This window comes from Ceratotherium simum, chromosome 31, assembly GCF_057802395.1.
Source record: "Ceratotherium simum simum isolate JZ-2026a chromosome 31, ASM5780239v1, whole genome shotgun sequence".
NCBI classification, from domain to species: Eukaryota; Metazoa; Chordata; class Mammalia; order Perissodactyla; family Rhinocerotidae; genus Ceratotherium; species Ceratotherium simum.
The window spans coordinates 16,134,777-16,151,329 of NC_141930.1; the positions used below are offsets into that span (position 1 = coordinate 16,134,777).

The following is a 16,553-nucleotide window of genomic DNA, read 5'->3' on the forward strand; positions in this document are numbered from 1 at the left end:
CCTTCATAATAAGTCAGCGTCCTAGCAGGAGCAAATGGACATTCAAATTGGGTAATTTGGGGAAATTTCCATAAAAGGACTCTTCAAAGGTACGGTCAGGGTGTAAGGGACCCCCAAGGGATAGTGCAGTACCCAGAGGCTATTAACAATGGGGTGCTTCAAGGGGCCAGAGGAAGGAGTGGTCACCGGAGCTCAAGAGAGAGCTGTGGGGAGAGGGCCTCCTGACGGAAGCTAGGACGTTCTGTGGAAGATGACAAGAGTGCAGAGTGGGAGCCCCCAGCCCCTGACTGAGCACAGCAGTGGTGCAAGGACTCACCATTTCTGCCCAGTGTGCTGGAGCTCCCCACTGGGCTGGCTGAAACTTTCTCAGACTGCATCTCAGACTGAGGCTCTTCCTGCCCAGTCCTCCTTCCTTTCTTTCACGGGTGTCAGACCTGTATTGTGGTCTGACTTCTTTCCCTACTGACTCCTGTCCCCTGATTTTTTACAAATGCTATTGCTAATAAATCTCTTATGCTTATAACTCTGTCTTGGCATCTGTTTCCTGGATAACCCAAACTGACACAACCACCCAACCTGTGTCTTGTCAAATCCAATGGTCATCTCAAGTCCTATGGCTGACCAGAGTATGGTAGGTGAATGCAATTGAAGGAAGACCAGTGGGGGTATTTGTTTATAAAAGAGTGAAGAATAATTAAATTTTAAGGTTTAAAAAGTCAATTTCAGTTAAATTCACTTTAGTGGAACAATTAATTTCCAAATGACCTAGAACACTTTCATTGTACCCTGCACCAAGCAGATCTTGAAAATACCCATTACATTAGTAACCCCTTTTTTTGTCTGTCTTCCATTCCAGGTATGTGAGTTTCAAGAACAAAGACTAAGTCTGTCTTATTAGCAGTTATATCCCAATACTCAGGACTTTCTTAGTGCATTGCTAGTTCTCTTTAAATATATTTAAAATGAGTAAATTTGTAGAGCCATATTTCAAGTCACTTTTATATTTGTTTATTGAGTAAACTATTTTAAGGTTTTATTCTAGTCCATGTGAAACCTTTTTCCTTTTCATTCACTCAGTAAATATTGAGCACTAAAAATTTGATGGCATAGTGCCACATAAGAGGAGATACAAAGATGAAAAGACTCCCAGTTCTTGAAGAGCACTAGTCTAGTGGGAAGACAGACTTACAAACAATTAGAATATAATATGATAATTGCTAAATTGAAATGATGTACAAAATACAGTTGAATTATCCTTGACCTAAGTGTAAGAGCTAAAACTATAAAACTCTTATGAAAGAAACACAGGAGTAAATCTTTGTGACCTTGAGTCAGGCAATGATTTCTTAGATGGGACACCAAAAGCAAGTGATAAAAGATAGATAAGTGAGTTGGACTTCATCAAATTAAAAACTTTGCACTTCAAAGGACACCAGAAAACAGAAAACAGACAATCCACAGAACGGGAGAAAATATTTTCAAATCATGTATCTGAAAAGGAACTTGTATCTAGAATATATTTTTAAAACTCATAACAACGAATTTTTTAAAAATTATCCATCATAGAAAATAGCAAAAGATTTGAACAGACATTTCTCCAAAAATATACAAATGGCTAGTAGTCAACATCATTGGTCAGTAGGGAAATGCAAATCTAAATCGCAATGAGATATGACTTCACACCCACTAGGATGGACAGAATCAAAAGACAGAAAATAACAAGTGTTAGTGAGGATGTGGAGAAATTGGAACCCTCATACATTGCTGGTGGGATTGTAAAATGGTGCGGCCACTTTGGAAAGTAGTCTGGCACGTCCCGAAAAGGTTAAACATTACAAACATCAAGTTGCCTATGGCCACCAATTCCACTCCTAGGCATACTCCCAAAAGAATTGAAAACATATGTTCATTCAAAAACCTGTACACAAATTTTCATAGCAGCATTATTCACAATAGCCAAAAGGTGGAAACAAACCAAATGTCCATCGACTGATAATTGGATAAATAAGACGTGATATATCCATACAATGAATATCATTTTGCCGTAAAAAGGAATGAAGTACTGATACATGCTACCACATGGATGAACCTCAAACACATGATCCTAAGTGAAAGAAGCCAGTCATAAAAGACTACAATTCTATTCACATGAAATGTCCAGAGTAGGCAAATCTAGACAGGCAGAAAGTAAATTAGTGGTTGCCAACAGCTGCCAAGACTGTGAGGGGAAATGGAGAGTGACTGGTAATGTGTACATGGTTTCTTTTGGCGATGAGTTAGAGTATGATGACAGTTGCACAACTTTGTAAATATGCTAAAAACCATCGAATTTTACACTTGAAATAGGTGAACTATGTGATATAGATTATATTGCAATAAAGCTTTTTAAAAAAATACAATTGAATCATAAGAGACAGATTGCCTACGTCAGTCATGGAAGTCAATGAAGGTTTCAAAGAGATCACATGTGAATGAGACTTAGAGGAACAGTAGGAGTGTTCTGGGTATATGAGAGGAGAGAACATTCCAGAAGGAAGCAGCAGCAGGCACAAAGCGAGGGGACAGCCTGGGAGGAGAGCTTGCTATAGTGTGTATAGCATGCAAAGTCAGTACTGCTGGTACTAAGAGCTTGGGCTTATAGAGGTAGGGTTTGAGCCTGTTTGGGTAGTCAGGGGCCAAACCATAAAGAGCTATTTAGTCACGCTAGCTTTCCACGGAGGAAAAATGAAACCACCAAAAATTTTGAGCCTGTTAGAAGCATCATTCTAATGTAAAAATTGAAAGGCAATTTGGAGGTAATTGAAACTAGTAATTGACTAGAAAGGAGAAAAACAATAACAGCTAACATTTATAGAGCCCTAACTCTCCTCTAAGCACTCTTCTTGAATCATCTCATTTAATCGCCGAAGTAGGTACTACAATTATCTCCTTTCCATAGATGATATCAGCATGACTTGCCCCCTCACCTCCTTCAGGTCTTCAGGCAAATGCAACTTCGTCATGCTTTCCCTATTTCCCTTGCTTTATTTTTCTTCTGCAACCTCATCTCAATTTAACATACGTTTCACTTTTAAAATCTTGTTTAAAGATTCTCCCCGCCCCCCAGAATGAAAGCCCATAAGAATAGGTAAATCTGTATTTTTTCTTCAGTTCTGTATCCCTAGCACGCAGTATTCATGCATAAATGAATACATGAATAAATGAGAAAAGAGTATAGAGATTAAGTAACTTGTCCACGATCATACAGGTAATAAGTGACAGAATTCTGATTTTAAAATCCATGTTCTTAAACCACTGAGTGATGCACGGGACTTGTAATATTGTAGGCAAGAGGTAAGTCCCCGCCCGAGGCGATGGCAATGGGGAGGGGCAAGGGGGACAGAATTGCCTGGGTTTGATAATAGTTTGGATGTGGAAGGATCCCTGAAAGGGATCTGTCCAGGATGGCTTTCCTTTCTAGATTGGCAAATGGGTAAACACCCGTGCAATCATCAGGAGAAAGAATACAAGGAAGTCTTGGTTTGGGCAGAAAGATGAAGCATGAGGACCTGTCTAATCCACAAACCTTTTTTACCATCTCCCTAGATTACTAAGAAGTGTTGTTAATGATAAGTATGAAGCAAGTAAACCCAAAATGATCCGTTGTCTTCAGTTGGAGGCCCAGTGGGGGGCGGGGATAGGAATGGGAATGGGTAGGTGGGACCGAATAGAAATTGTTCTTTTTTTTAAAACTAGTTGGAGCCTACGAAGAACAAGTCCCCAGGCGTGTTTAAAATAACTCTGATGTTAATTTTTAAGGTAGATGCTAAAACTGAAGCATGCACCGTACCCTTGTGTAGTGAGGCTGTAGTCATACGTTTAGATTATCTTGGTGGTGGCAGTGGTTTTCAAGAAGTGGCAATCCATATGGAAGCAGGCACCGACACCCAAGCCCCGGGGGGCCAGGAGGGCGGGAAGGCATGCTTGGGCGGTGCACGACACAGCACGTGACCGCCCTGGGACCCCCCCGCGGTGCACTCAGCCTGTTACCTAGGCGCAGGGAGCTCGCGCCTCAAACGACTCGCAACCCCCGCCCAGGCGCGGAGCGGCGCGCGCCGCTCAGGTTCCTTACTCGAGCCGGCCGCGGCGACGGCCTCCGCTCCCCAGGCGGCGCTGTGGGCTGACAGGGGCGGCCGCCGGCTCCCGGGTGCGCATGCTCACCCCCGCAGTGGGCTCGCTTTTTTCTTTTTTTTTTTTTTTTTTTCCCGGGCGGCCCCGGCGGCTGCGTACTGGCTGTGGGATGGGAAGTGAAGCCCCAGCGAGCGGCAGCGGCGGGGCGGTGAGGAGCGGCCAGGGGCAGGCGGCGGCGGCGAGGCGGTGAGCAGCTGGGCAGCGCGGAGCCGGGCGGAGCACCTGCAGGCACGGGCGGCGGCCTCACCATGGCGATTCGCAAGAAGAGCACCAAGAGCCCCCCGGTCCTGAGCCACGAGTTCATCCTGCAGAATCACGCGGACATCGTCTCCTGCGTGGCCATGGTCTTCCTGCTGGGGCTCATGTTCGAGGTGAGCCCGCCCCAGCCGCCCTGCCGCCGCCTCCCGGGCCCGGGCGGCCGGCCTCGGCCCCTCGGCGGGCGGGCGGGCGGGGGCCTGGGGCCGGCGGAGGGGCCGCCCCCCGCGCCGAGGTGCGGGCCCGCCCTCCCCGGCGGGCCTGGCCGCCGCGCACGCCGCCCCTCCGCCGCCGCCGGCCGCGCAGTTCCTGGTTCCCGCGAAGGGCTACGGGGCAGCCGGCGAGGGGCCGGCGGGCGCGGGGTGGCCGCTGCGCTGCCGAGCTGGCGCGGGCGGGCGAGGCCGGGGGCCGGGGGCCGGGGAGGCCGGCCTCGGGGGGACAGACACCCGCGGGGCCGGCGTCTGCCGCCTCCTGGAAGGGCGGCGGCCGCGGGGCGGCGGTGGCCGCGGCCTCGGCTCTCCCGGGCGGGTGGGTTCTGGGCGCCCACCCCGGGGTCGCTGCCGGGCGGTTACCCCACCTTTTGCCCCGACGCGTGCGTTTTGCCTGAAAGAAACCAGGTCTGATCCAGAAAATCGAGGTTCTGAACCGCAGCGCCAAGGCGTGGAGTCGTTTTCTTTTTGTCTCTTGAAGGATGAGAGGGTGGAAATATCAGGAGTGTGTAAATCCTCCTCCCGCGTATCTGGTGCTTTGATGACTGACTTAACAGCTGTTGAATGCGGGTAATCAACTTTGCAAGGTGAACGTGTAACATCCCACGGGTGTCTTCCCCTCGCTCCCGAGTTCACACGCCCGTTCCTCATCTGCTTTCCCGTTTTTATTTTCTTCTGTAGCCCCCCTGTGCCCCATCGGATATGCTCATTTTTTACTTAATTATTGTTTGTCCTCCCACACCCCCCACGCCTTCTGGAATGTAACCTCAGTGAGAGCAGAAATTTCTGGTTTTTACTAGGCTATTTCCAGTGCCTAAAACAGTGCCTAGGACATAGGAGGTGCTTAAAAAATATTCGTTGAATGAGTGACATTACGAATTCTTAGGGAAAAAGTATGGAATGAGACTGCCAGTGACCAAAAGGTGAAGCAGTTTTTTAAATGTTATTATTAGGTAACTTAATATTTAAATTTATTTATGCTTCTCTTCAAATGGACTTTTCTGGATCTAGATACAGACTTTTTTATTCCTGGTAGCGTCATTTGTGTCTCCTTAGTCCCCTGCTAAGGACGTAGTAGGTACAGTGGCAGGAAGGGTAAAGGGAACTAACATATGGTGCGTGCTGCATTTTAGGCTGGGCCTGTGCTCCTTCTCTAGTGAGTGACCCAAGACTAAGCCTCAATTTTCCTGCTCTATGTAAGGGAATAATGTCACCTGTGCAGTTCTCACAGCCATCGTGGCAAGGATCAGATAATATGGTGTGAAGACATCTGATAGTTTATCAAGTTCTATATGAATGTATGATATTAAAAATGCAATGCTAAACATTTGTGCTCACTCTCTGAATTTTATATTTACATGTACTTTTTGCTTTGATATTAGAAGTAATGCTTTTGTATATACAATATATTCAACAATTTTGTAAAACTTGCCACACCCTGTCTCCACATGGTAAGAATTCCTGACTTTAAGAAGATAATTTAGGAGTAATATTACCTGCAAGGTATATTTGCAGTGCTTCGAGTAAAGTGGAATGTAAATCAGAATTGCTAACACTTAGAAATGGTATACTTTGCTTTCATGTAAACTATTTCACATTCTCTTATCACATTTCTAGGGAAGTTCACCACCCATACTTTGCCTCACAAGTTGATGATTTTTTACAACGAGTAGATTTTCGCCTTTATGTAAATCTGTAAAATTTAAATAGACACAAGAAGATCTAAGTAGAAGTTTTTAAAGTCAATTGAAAAGAGAACGTTAAAGTAGTATTCAGAAGAGGGAAATTTGTGCAAGTTGAACGTTTTTCTTACCATATGTTAAAGTGTTAGGATTTGCAAGCGTGTTATCTACTACTATCTATCTATCTAGGGGAAAAAAGTTGACTAGGTTAGTTTTGCTATTTGACTTCTAAAATAATTGCTACTGAATCTCAAAGTTAACATAATTATAAAATGACAGTATGCTAGAATGTTGAAATGCTAGAAAAGTTGATGTTTTTGCAGTAAAACTGTTAAGCCTTTCGTGTAAATATATTGAGGAAATGTCCGAGGATTTATGGTGAAATTGACAAAACAATAATAAATACCATATTGCTAGCCAAAACAAGGAATCAATACAGATATACAGTAGAAGGATAGTTGCTGGAGCTAAAGGGATCCATGTTAAGTTAGGGCACTACAGCTTGCTAACTGGGTAGCCTAGGGCATGTCATTTAACTTCTCAGAACTTGTTTGTCTTCTGTAAAATAGGGCTTTTTGGGTTACTCTGAGAATTAAATTCGTTAATGTGTATAATGCCTACTTCAGTCCTTGTCTTACAAAAGGCATGCGGTAAATGGTAGCTCTTATTATTCCTTAGATATTTATCAAAGTTGGAAAATAGAAGACAATTTTTATGTGAGAGAAGGGTCCAACAGTGCATCTGAAGAGATTATATTTACTGAAAAGGTTGATAGTAGTCATCTGTTTTGGGGAAATGTAGAAGTTTGATTTCCAGGAAACTTCATGTTATCAGAAATTGCTTGTGAATTTTGAAATCATGTTTTTAGTACGTTCAGTTTCTGTCTACCTAATGCAGTCTATAATTAATGGCTTCATATTTGAGTTAGGAAAATTTGAACAGTCGAAAAGTGTAAGGATACTTGGGAAGCTTTCTGAAAGTGAGGATACAGAAGAGAAGTGAGGAGTTAGGCATTTCCAAAAGGAATATTTTCCTCGGGAGTGGACTTCTTTTCCGGAGTGGACTTCTTTTCCAGATATGCAGGAGTCTAGGTTGTTTGTGCCATGCAGTTTTGGGGGACATTTACAATGACAACTATCTTGGAACAGTTTTGTAGGTTTGCTTTATTTTTAAGCATGACTTGTCTTAATGCCAACATTTTCTTTCCCTTATTTATTTATTTATTTTTTCAGAACTTTATATAAGCTAGGGGTGAAGTGGAATTTAGTATTCAGAAATTGTCTTTATCTTTCAGGCACCCAGTCAGTGTAGATGTCACGCCTTTCTCTAACAAGTACAAAATAGTTAACATCTCTGTATAACAAGAAAAGATACCAAGCTCCACCTGGTGACCGCTTAGTTAATGTGATGATATATGTGACATTGCATACAACCTAGAATTAGATAATTGGTTAGAGTTTGTGTCAACCTGTTTAAGATGTATCATTTTTTTCTTGTAAATGGAGAAGAGTGCTATAAATGTCCAAAACTGTCATAAACTCAGTTATTTTTACTTTTGAGTGCATTGTATATTTCTGTAGCATATTTTATTCCAAACTAATTTGTCTTACTATTAATTGATTGTAAAATTAGTTTGACTAAAGCATTGCTGGCTGGGGTGTGAGGCTTAGGAAGCCTAAAAATGGCTAGGAGCATAGTTTAATTTTTCTATAAACTTTTTTGAGGTATGTAGTTTGTATTTTTCCTCTTCTTATTTTACTTAATTTCACATGCTAAACTAGCTGGAGGCCAGATTTTAATTTTATTTAGAAACCTAGCATAAAAGGATGATCTAATTTTTGTTGCTTTGGGAATTTGATATTAAATTTATCTTTGAAGAGTTTCACTCGTCATTTGTAAAGGACTTTAAAAAGTTCTCTTAGCTATGCTAGTGGTGACCTTGTTCTAAACTAGAAACAGGGATGTAGAGAGAGAGTCTGCGTGTGTGTGTTTATATATGAAATATAAACAAAGATATTAAAAATGAAATTTAGTAATCAATCAACCTTATTAAAAATAATCACAGGAAAGCAGCGTTACCCTGAAATCCCACGCCATCGTTCTGCTCTAATGCATCCATGTGAACGACCCAGTTGTAATACAGAAGCCTTACTGGCCTCTTCTATTCAAGTGACCTTTATCTATCTACCCAGTTAAGCAACTCACTTTAGTGGCCATACCTTGCGCTTGACCACGCAGGCCTGCCTTATTTCCAGATCCTGAATTCCAGCATAGCGGAGCTCAGCCGCAACCTCCAAGTTGTTCACCTCCCTCGTTCTACTGCTCATGTGCTGGCTCTCCACCTAGTCCAAGCTCTTATGGTACCTTGGCCCCTCTTCCTTTTCTCCAGTGTATTAGCCCCCTCATTGCTTTGCTTTTCTTCCTCTGGGCTTTCCTTGTCCCCAGTCTCCCCAGGCCCTCCGCTTCCTTTCCCTCTTGGTCTTTCTCCCTGTTTGCCCTGCAAATATCCAACCATGGATCCAGCCCACCATCTGCCTTTTCTGATACCTCCCCATTTGTGGATTGCTAAGGGTTGCCAGAAAAAATCATACACTCATGCTGATAGATAATATTACAAATCAAAGGTTTCTAACCTTAGACATCAGTAACATCCAGTGATCTTTTTACTTTTCCCTGGCCAGCTTCCTTCCCTGAAGGAACTAAATAAATACTGATCATTCAAGTCCCAAACTATGCTTAACAGGTGGCATTGATTTTTTTGTCCACAGGGAAGGTAAGAGTTTATCAGATGTGAATTTCTTCAGTTTCCTACCGTTCGAACTTACTGTGTCATCCATTATTACCTTCTTCCCAGTCTAAGAGGAAGACTGTTCAAGATTAACTTCTAGCTCTATCCTTATATTTCATTCCCTATCAGATCTTCCCATCCATTATCCACTCATATGTTTAACTTCTCCCTTTTCCCCAGCACCTTTCCAGTTGCCCTCACTCGGGCTCAATCTCTCCCATCGTAAAAACAGCATAAATCTTGACCTGGCATCTGTCACTACATACCGTTCTGTTCCTCTTGTGTTCTTCAGTCCACTGAGATGTGGCTTTTGCTCTCACTCCTTCGTTGGGATCACGTGAGCCATGATCTCTGAGGACTCCTTAAGTTGTCCGGTCCGTCACACTCCTTTCCTGCTTGCCACGTGTCTTTAGAAACCTTGGCTTTGTTAACCACACTTTTCTGAAATGTTTCCCTTGGTTTTGGGGCATCAAGCTCTCTTTATTCTCCTCTGCCTCTCTGATCATTCCTTCTTACTTTGCTACCAGCTTTTCTCTGCCCTCTCCACAGTTCTGAGACTGTCCTACTCTCTACAGATACTGCGCACTCTCGGTAGATGATTTACGTACTCGCATAGCTTCAGCTACTCTCTGTGCATAGAGACTCCCGAACCTTGAAGCTAGGGTCTCCCTGCAGAGTGCCAGACTCAGCCTTTAGCTGCCTGTTGGTCTTTCCACCCGTGTATTTCACAGAAATCTACGTTTATTTAAAACTCAGTTTCTTCTCTTTTCCCCAAACCTGCTGTTCCTCTTGTATTCCACATTTTTATTAATAGTATTACTTTTCACCTAGTTGTTAAAACTATAAGTGTCAATACATCATCTTTGACTCTTCTCTTTTGCTTAAACCTCATTCCGCCTCAGAATTAGCATCTGGGTCCCACTACCACTGCTTACTTCAGGGCTTAGTATCTTTCATGTGCACTCTTACAGAAGTCTTGTACTTGGCGTGTACTTGACTTGATATCTTCTCTAGTATTTGTTTAATAGTATTGATCAGTTGCCTAATATGTGCTGAGCCCCATGTTGGGCTCTAAGCAAATAGTGATGAGCAGCAACGGGCATGGTCGCAGCTCTCATGGAGCTTACTTTCTAACGAGCGAGACAGAAATTGTAGTATAATCACACCAAAGTGTGTGTCTTGAAAGAAAGGAAAACAGTTCTCTGAGGTAGTCTGACAAAGGGAATGGCCTACTCTAAGAGACGAGGAAGGCTTCCGTGAAAAGGTGTGACTGGACTGAGATTGGAGGGCCAAGGTTTTCCAGCGGTGTTTTAGATAGAGCTGTGTGGGCCGGCCCCATGGCTTAGCGGTTGGGTGCGCGTGCTCCGAAGCTGGCGACCCGGGTTCGGATCCCCGGCGCGCCGGCCGCTTCTCCAGCCACGCTGGGGCTGCGTCCCACATACAGCAACTAAAGGGATGTGCAGCTATGACATACAACTATCTACTGGGGCTTTGGGGGAATAAATAAATAAATAAATAAAATTATAGATAGAGCTGTGTGCGCACAGACCCTGTGGTGGCAGGAGTGCAAGGGGCAGGGGGCAGGAGGAAACGGTCTGAGATGAGGCTGGAGGGGCGAGGGCGGGGGTCAGACCAGGCATCGTTGTATGGGCCACGTTAAAGATTTTGTTCTTTATCCTAGAACGAATGGGAATCCACTGAAGCATTTTTGGGGTGAGGCTGGGCATGGGGAGAGGTGTTAACATGATCAGAAGGTGATTCTGGTCGCAGTGTGGAGAATGGACCTGAGGGGGCTTGAGAAGCCACTTAGTAGGGCACACCCGGCGATCTTCCTAAAAAGCACAAATGAACTTCCCCCTCAAAATTCTCCAGTCATGCTAGAATAAAATCTAAACTAGTTAGCTCAACAAACAAGGGCCTTTCTACCACTTCCTAATGTGAGCCCTTGCCAGGCCTCGTGTTTACTGCTACTTGACCTTTGCACTTTCTGTTTCTTCTACCTATACTGCCCTCTCCATCGCCCTTTGTGAGTCTAGGGAACTTCTATTTTCCAGCAAGAGACAGCTCCACACCACGTCCTCTGAGAAGCCTTTCTAGAACATGCCTCAGTCCCCACCCCAGGAAAAAAACAAAAACGAAAAAAGTTTGTTGTTTGTCCTGAGTACCTATTTGCACTGATTCGACCGTGTTGTGACAATTTGTTTACCTGTCTTCCTGACCCCACTGAGCGCCAAGTCATCAGGGATTCTGTCATTCATCTTTGTTACCCTTTCATGTCCAGCACATTGCCTGGTGCCTATAAATGTTGAGTAAGCATTCCATTTTTCTGTTCTGACCACTTTACTTTTTTTTTTTTTTTTTATTGATGTTTTAATGGTTTCTAACATTGTGAAATTTTGGGTTGTACATTTTTGTTTGTCCATCACCATATATATGACTCCCTTCACACCTTTTGCCCACCCCCACCCCCACTGCTCCTGGTAACCACAGTCCAGTTTTCTCTGTCCATGTGTTGGTTTATATTCCACATATGAGTGAGATCATACAGTGTTTGTCTTTCTCTTTCTGGCTTATTTCACTTAACATAATACGCTCCAGGCCCATCCATGTTGTTGCAAATGGGACAATTTTGTCTTTTTTTATGGCTGAGTAGTATTCCATTGTATATATATACCACATTTTCTTAATCCAATCCTGACCACTTTACTTTTACTAATAGTTCAGTTAAACATTTCTTGACTACTTGACTGTGGCAGGTGTCTGTGGGTGATTAACACACACACCCCCACAGACCCTACCTTTGATCCATTTTTGTCATGATAACTGTGCTTCCTTTTCTTTTATTAATTTACATTTAAAATTTTTCTTGGGCTTGCCCCGTGGCACAGTGGTTAGTTTGGCGTGCTCTGCTTCAGCGGCCTGGGTTCACAGGTTCAGATCCTCGGCACAGACCTACACCACTCATCAGCCATGCTGTGGCAGTGACCCACATACAAAATAGAGGCAGATGTTAGCTCAGATGGCGCAGGTACAGATGTTAGTTCAAGGCAAATCTTCCTCAGCAAAAAAAAAAAATTCTTGATAGGAACTTTGTGTTCATTGTGTACTGGTCTAGCATAGAGAATCATTATGTGTCAAATCGCTGTTTAGTGGAACTGCAGAGTGTCTCTATTGAAGTCTTCAAGTTAGGAATGAATGATGCAGTCTCATCTAAACTGCAGAACTGGGGAATTATGTTAACTCCCAAGCTCAACTCTTTGGTGATCAGGAATTCCAATTGTGCCTGTCAGGGTGCCACAGGAACTGGGGTACCCTTGGTTCTTAGATTTGGGGACAGAACTTGTAATGTTTTTCCCCCTTTTCTGCTGTTTGGGAGAAAGTCACAAATTGACTTGATCTTTTTTTTTTCTTTCTAGATAACAGCGAAAGCTTCTATCATTTTTGTTACTCTTCAGTACAATGTTACCCTCCCTGCAACAGGTAGGTAGTTTTCTTTTAGAATTTTCTATTTAACTGGTAGAGTTCAGTTGGACAGACTTGGAAATTTTCATGAATACTAGGTTATTCATTAATTTTCACAGATCTCATTCATGATTAGACTGAGCATAATTTTGATGATTTTGTAATGCAGAATCATTTTTGCATTTCTGATGTTTTTGGTTGACTTCACCCTATATGCACATCAGTTTTTAGGTATCTGATGTTTATTGTATATTTTCTTAAATGGGTGAAACTCCATCGAAGAACTTTTTTTTTGCCTCCTCTTCCCTCTGATCTTTTCATGAGAAAATCCAAAGAATAGATATTTTACTTTTGTTTAAAATGTCATTGTTCAGTCAAGGTTTCTAATGGCACAATGTTCAGGTTCAGTTTTTCTGACCTATGCATTGTGCTTTGGACCTGTGATAACAATCCTTTCAAGCCTATTTTATTTTCACTTTTTTGTTGTACTCTACTTGTAATAGTTATTTTGATTAGAGAGAATGTCAGTAAGCTCTAGGCATTATCTGGTAATAGCATCCAAACTATACTTTTAACATTTCAAAAAGTTTTATTTCTCAGGGCTGGCTGGGTGGTGTAGTGGTTAAGTTTGTGCTGTCTGCTTTGGTGGCCCTTGGTTCACAGGTTCAGATCCCAGGCATGGACCTACACACCACTTATCAAGCCATGTTGTGGCAGCATCCCTCATATAAAATAGAGGAAGATCGGCGACAGATGTTAGCTCAGGGCCAATCTTCCTCACAAAAAAAAAAAAAGTTTTATTTCTAAATTATGCCTTGTGAGAATCAAGTTGATATTGGAAGTTGATTGTAGTTGAATACAGTAATATAATTAACTAGCATAGGTGAGGGATGAGCTATTTGTTTAATAAAATATTAACATATTCCAGCAGCAAACTTGCCCTGAGACTCTCTATTTGGAATGTAAGATCAGTTATACAACATCGGGTTGAGTTTTTTTTTCAGTTATATGTATCATTTTGTAAATATTTGATTTAGTGTTTAGATATCAGATTACTCAAAACCACAAAGTTGTTTTCAAATTTGAATATGCCAGAGAAGAATAAAGCTCTTTTACCCAAATGGTCCCCAGAAACGTAAAACTTGAGAACAACAATCAGCAGCCATTCACAAATGTTTGAATAAGATTTTTTTCTGAAAAATTATAGCAATTTCAAGGATTAAAAATAATTTTAAATGGCTTATAGGTCAAAATTAAATATAGGTTAAATCAGTTTTTCCATCAGAATCATGATGTGTCTAGTTTGAAAGCAGAGATAGAAAGTAGAAAGTTTCAAAAGTGCTTTGAAAAGACAGGCAAATAGGCTAAGTATAACTTTAATATAACCTAAGTATACCCTAATGTTTACCCTGGCATAATAGCAGTCTTACAGTCTTCCCACGGATGAGTGTGGCCTCCCCTCCCCTGTTTTTTGGTCTTTGATGGCTGTAACTAACATATGTCAAGTCTTTGTAAGTAATTTCTAAAGCTTTAGATTTCTAGATAGTGTCCTCAATTTTCATTGCTGCTAAGACTCAAGATGTCCAAAAGCAGACTGGCTATGACATACCCGTAGAACTGATCTATTAGGTTAGTCTTCTTTTGTTTGTTTCCGTAACTATGTTGTACTTAGCACTGTTTTATAATCTGATGTATATTTTTGTGTGTGTGTGTCCTGTCCTTTTGGCCCTCAGAGGAACAAGCTACTGAATCAGCGTCCCTTTATTACTATGGTATCAAAGATTTGGCTACAGTTTTCTTCTACATGCTAGTGGCGATAATTATTCATGCCATAATTCAAGAGTATGTGTTGGATGTAAGTATACAATCTTAGAAATCTATACTTTGTAAAATACTAGCTCTCCATACTATGATAGTCATATATTAAATATATTTTATAATATATTCTTAATTACTAATGATTGTTTTTATTTTTAGAAAATTAACAGACGAATGCACTTCTCCAAAACGAAACACAGCAAGTTTAATGAATCTGGTCAGCTTAGTGCTTTCTACCTTTTTTCTTGTATTTGGGGCACATTCATTCTAATATCTGTAAGTATGTATTATGCTTAAATTTTCATCTCTCAAAGTATTTACATTGTATAGCTAGAATAGAAAATGATGCCCTATTTTTAATGCTTGTAAGCAAATCCTGAACTTTAGAAAATCCCTCTTCTGTTGTTTTTCTCATTGAAGATTAGGAATTCTGCTTTTGAACTAGTGTAAATCAAGTTTCAGCAATAAGTCTCTCTTTTAGTTAGTTTTTATACAGCAGAAATTCTAAACCATGTTTAATGTTTCAGAAAGGCTTATTCATTTTTAGTCAATCTGAAAGTTATTTTTATATCTTGGAGTCATTTGCAGATGTCTCTATTATATTAGCAAAAAGGATAAGATGTTGGTGATACTTTTACCAGGTGACATGAGTTGTAATGTTTCTGGTCATTTACCCCTTTAAAAACAGTCTGAGTATTTTCCAAACAACTTAAAATATTATGTAACTTTTCAGTTAAGGCTATCAAAACCTTTAAGTGTATCATTCTAACTAATGAGGGGGCAGTAGCTACTTTAGGGTTAGTAATAACAATCCCTTTAATGTATGTGGACTTCAGAGTTTACATATTTTTTAGTTTATCAGGACACATAACTTTTTTTTAAATCACCATGTTAGAGGTGAATAAACAGGCAAAGTGAATTTTCCAAGGTACAACACTTAATGTTGGAGATAGACTAAAACTCAGCCTTTCAATCCGTTGCTCATTGCAGTTTCTGCTGCTGCTGCAATGATACTTCATAGGAACATGTAAATTTCAGCTTAAAATGTATCTTAATTTTTTAAAAAACATAAAAGTCTTACATTTCAGTGGGAAAATATTATTATCAAAGATAAGTCACTTGAGTTTTTTTTTTTTTTTTAACGTGCAGTAATTCTCACTGAATAGTTCTGATTATTGAGTAAAAAGATTTGGTTAGTATGTGGACATGAGCCTATAAAACTTGACAGCACCTTGATCCTCTGTCTCCTGTTAGGTGCTTCCTCTTTCCCAAAACACTTCTCTGATGACTCACGACAAAATTCACGTCTCCCATAGCTGTTGTACCTCTGTTATGTACCATTATTGTTTTTGGTTGTTTTATGTTTGTTTGTACACATGTATATTTTACTCGACTGGATTGAAAGAATTTCGAAGGCTGGGAATTATGTCTTATTTCACTTTGTATTTCTCTTACTGATTTTCACTTCACTAGAGTAAGCAATTCAACTGAATTGAAAATAACTAAAACAGCTGAAAAGTTTGACTTCCATGAGCTCTTTGGAACCTGATAGGGGGATTTGTAAATGTGCAAAAAATGAAAATATTGTCTTATTTTCCAAGAAGTTTGCATTATACTCATAGGCTAATTTTTATATCTTCTTTCTTAGGAAAACTACATCTCAGATCCAACTGTCTTGTGGAGGGCTTATCCCCATAACCTGATGACGTAAGTCCTTTTTAGCAGCTTTTGCTTAGGTAAGGACCGTGGTCATGTCGCTTTGAGGCAGAGTTCATTCTTGGCACTCTCTCGAGGCCCTTAGGCAAATGCACACAGCAGCAATGTCTTTGACAGTCCGCTGTCATTAGAAAACAATTCCTGTCTGCTTTTTTCATGTGTATAACCTTTGCAGCGCTTGTTAGCTTGAAAAACTGATTTGAACAACACTCTTAACTTAGTACTCTGTTTTCCCTTTCTCCTGCCTCATCCTTTCTCCTCTTCACTGCGCCATCTCCTCCCTACTTTTGCTCCTTTTCTTTGTCCCAGTCTCTTTTCACTCCTTCCTTCTTATTCTCTCATGCTGTAAGCTTAAGGGCCGGGATTGTTTCTTGCTTAGCTTTCCAGCCCCCCAGGTTTCTGTACAATGCTGTAAGAAGCTCAGTGATTGCCAAGACATTCAGCTAAATTACT

General features: G+C 41.4%; 1 protein-coding gene across 1 annotated transcript in view; it reads left to right on the forward strand.

Moving 5' to 3' along the window:
• The first annotated feature begins 4,267 nt into the window (after nucleotides 1-4,267).
• The window catches only part of TRAM1 (translocation associated membrane protein 1), a 30,373-nt gene continuing 18,087 nt past the window's right edge, over nucleotides 4,268-16,553 (forward strand). Inside the window, exons 1-5 of the mRNA XM_004436267.3 lie at nucleotides 4,268-4,541; nucleotides 12,521-12,584; nucleotides 14,300-14,421; nucleotides 14,544-14,660; nucleotides 16,033-16,091. Of these exons, the coding sequence (XP_004436324.1) occupies nucleotides 4,419-4,541; nucleotides 12,521-12,584; nucleotides 14,300-14,421; nucleotides 14,544-14,660; nucleotides 16,033-16,091 (485 nt within the window). The 5' untranslated portion in view covers nucleotides 4,268-4,418. The remainder of the gene's footprint in view (nucleotides 4,542-12,520; nucleotides 12,585-14,299; nucleotides 14,422-14,543; nucleotides 14,661-16,032; nucleotides 16,092-16,553) is intronic.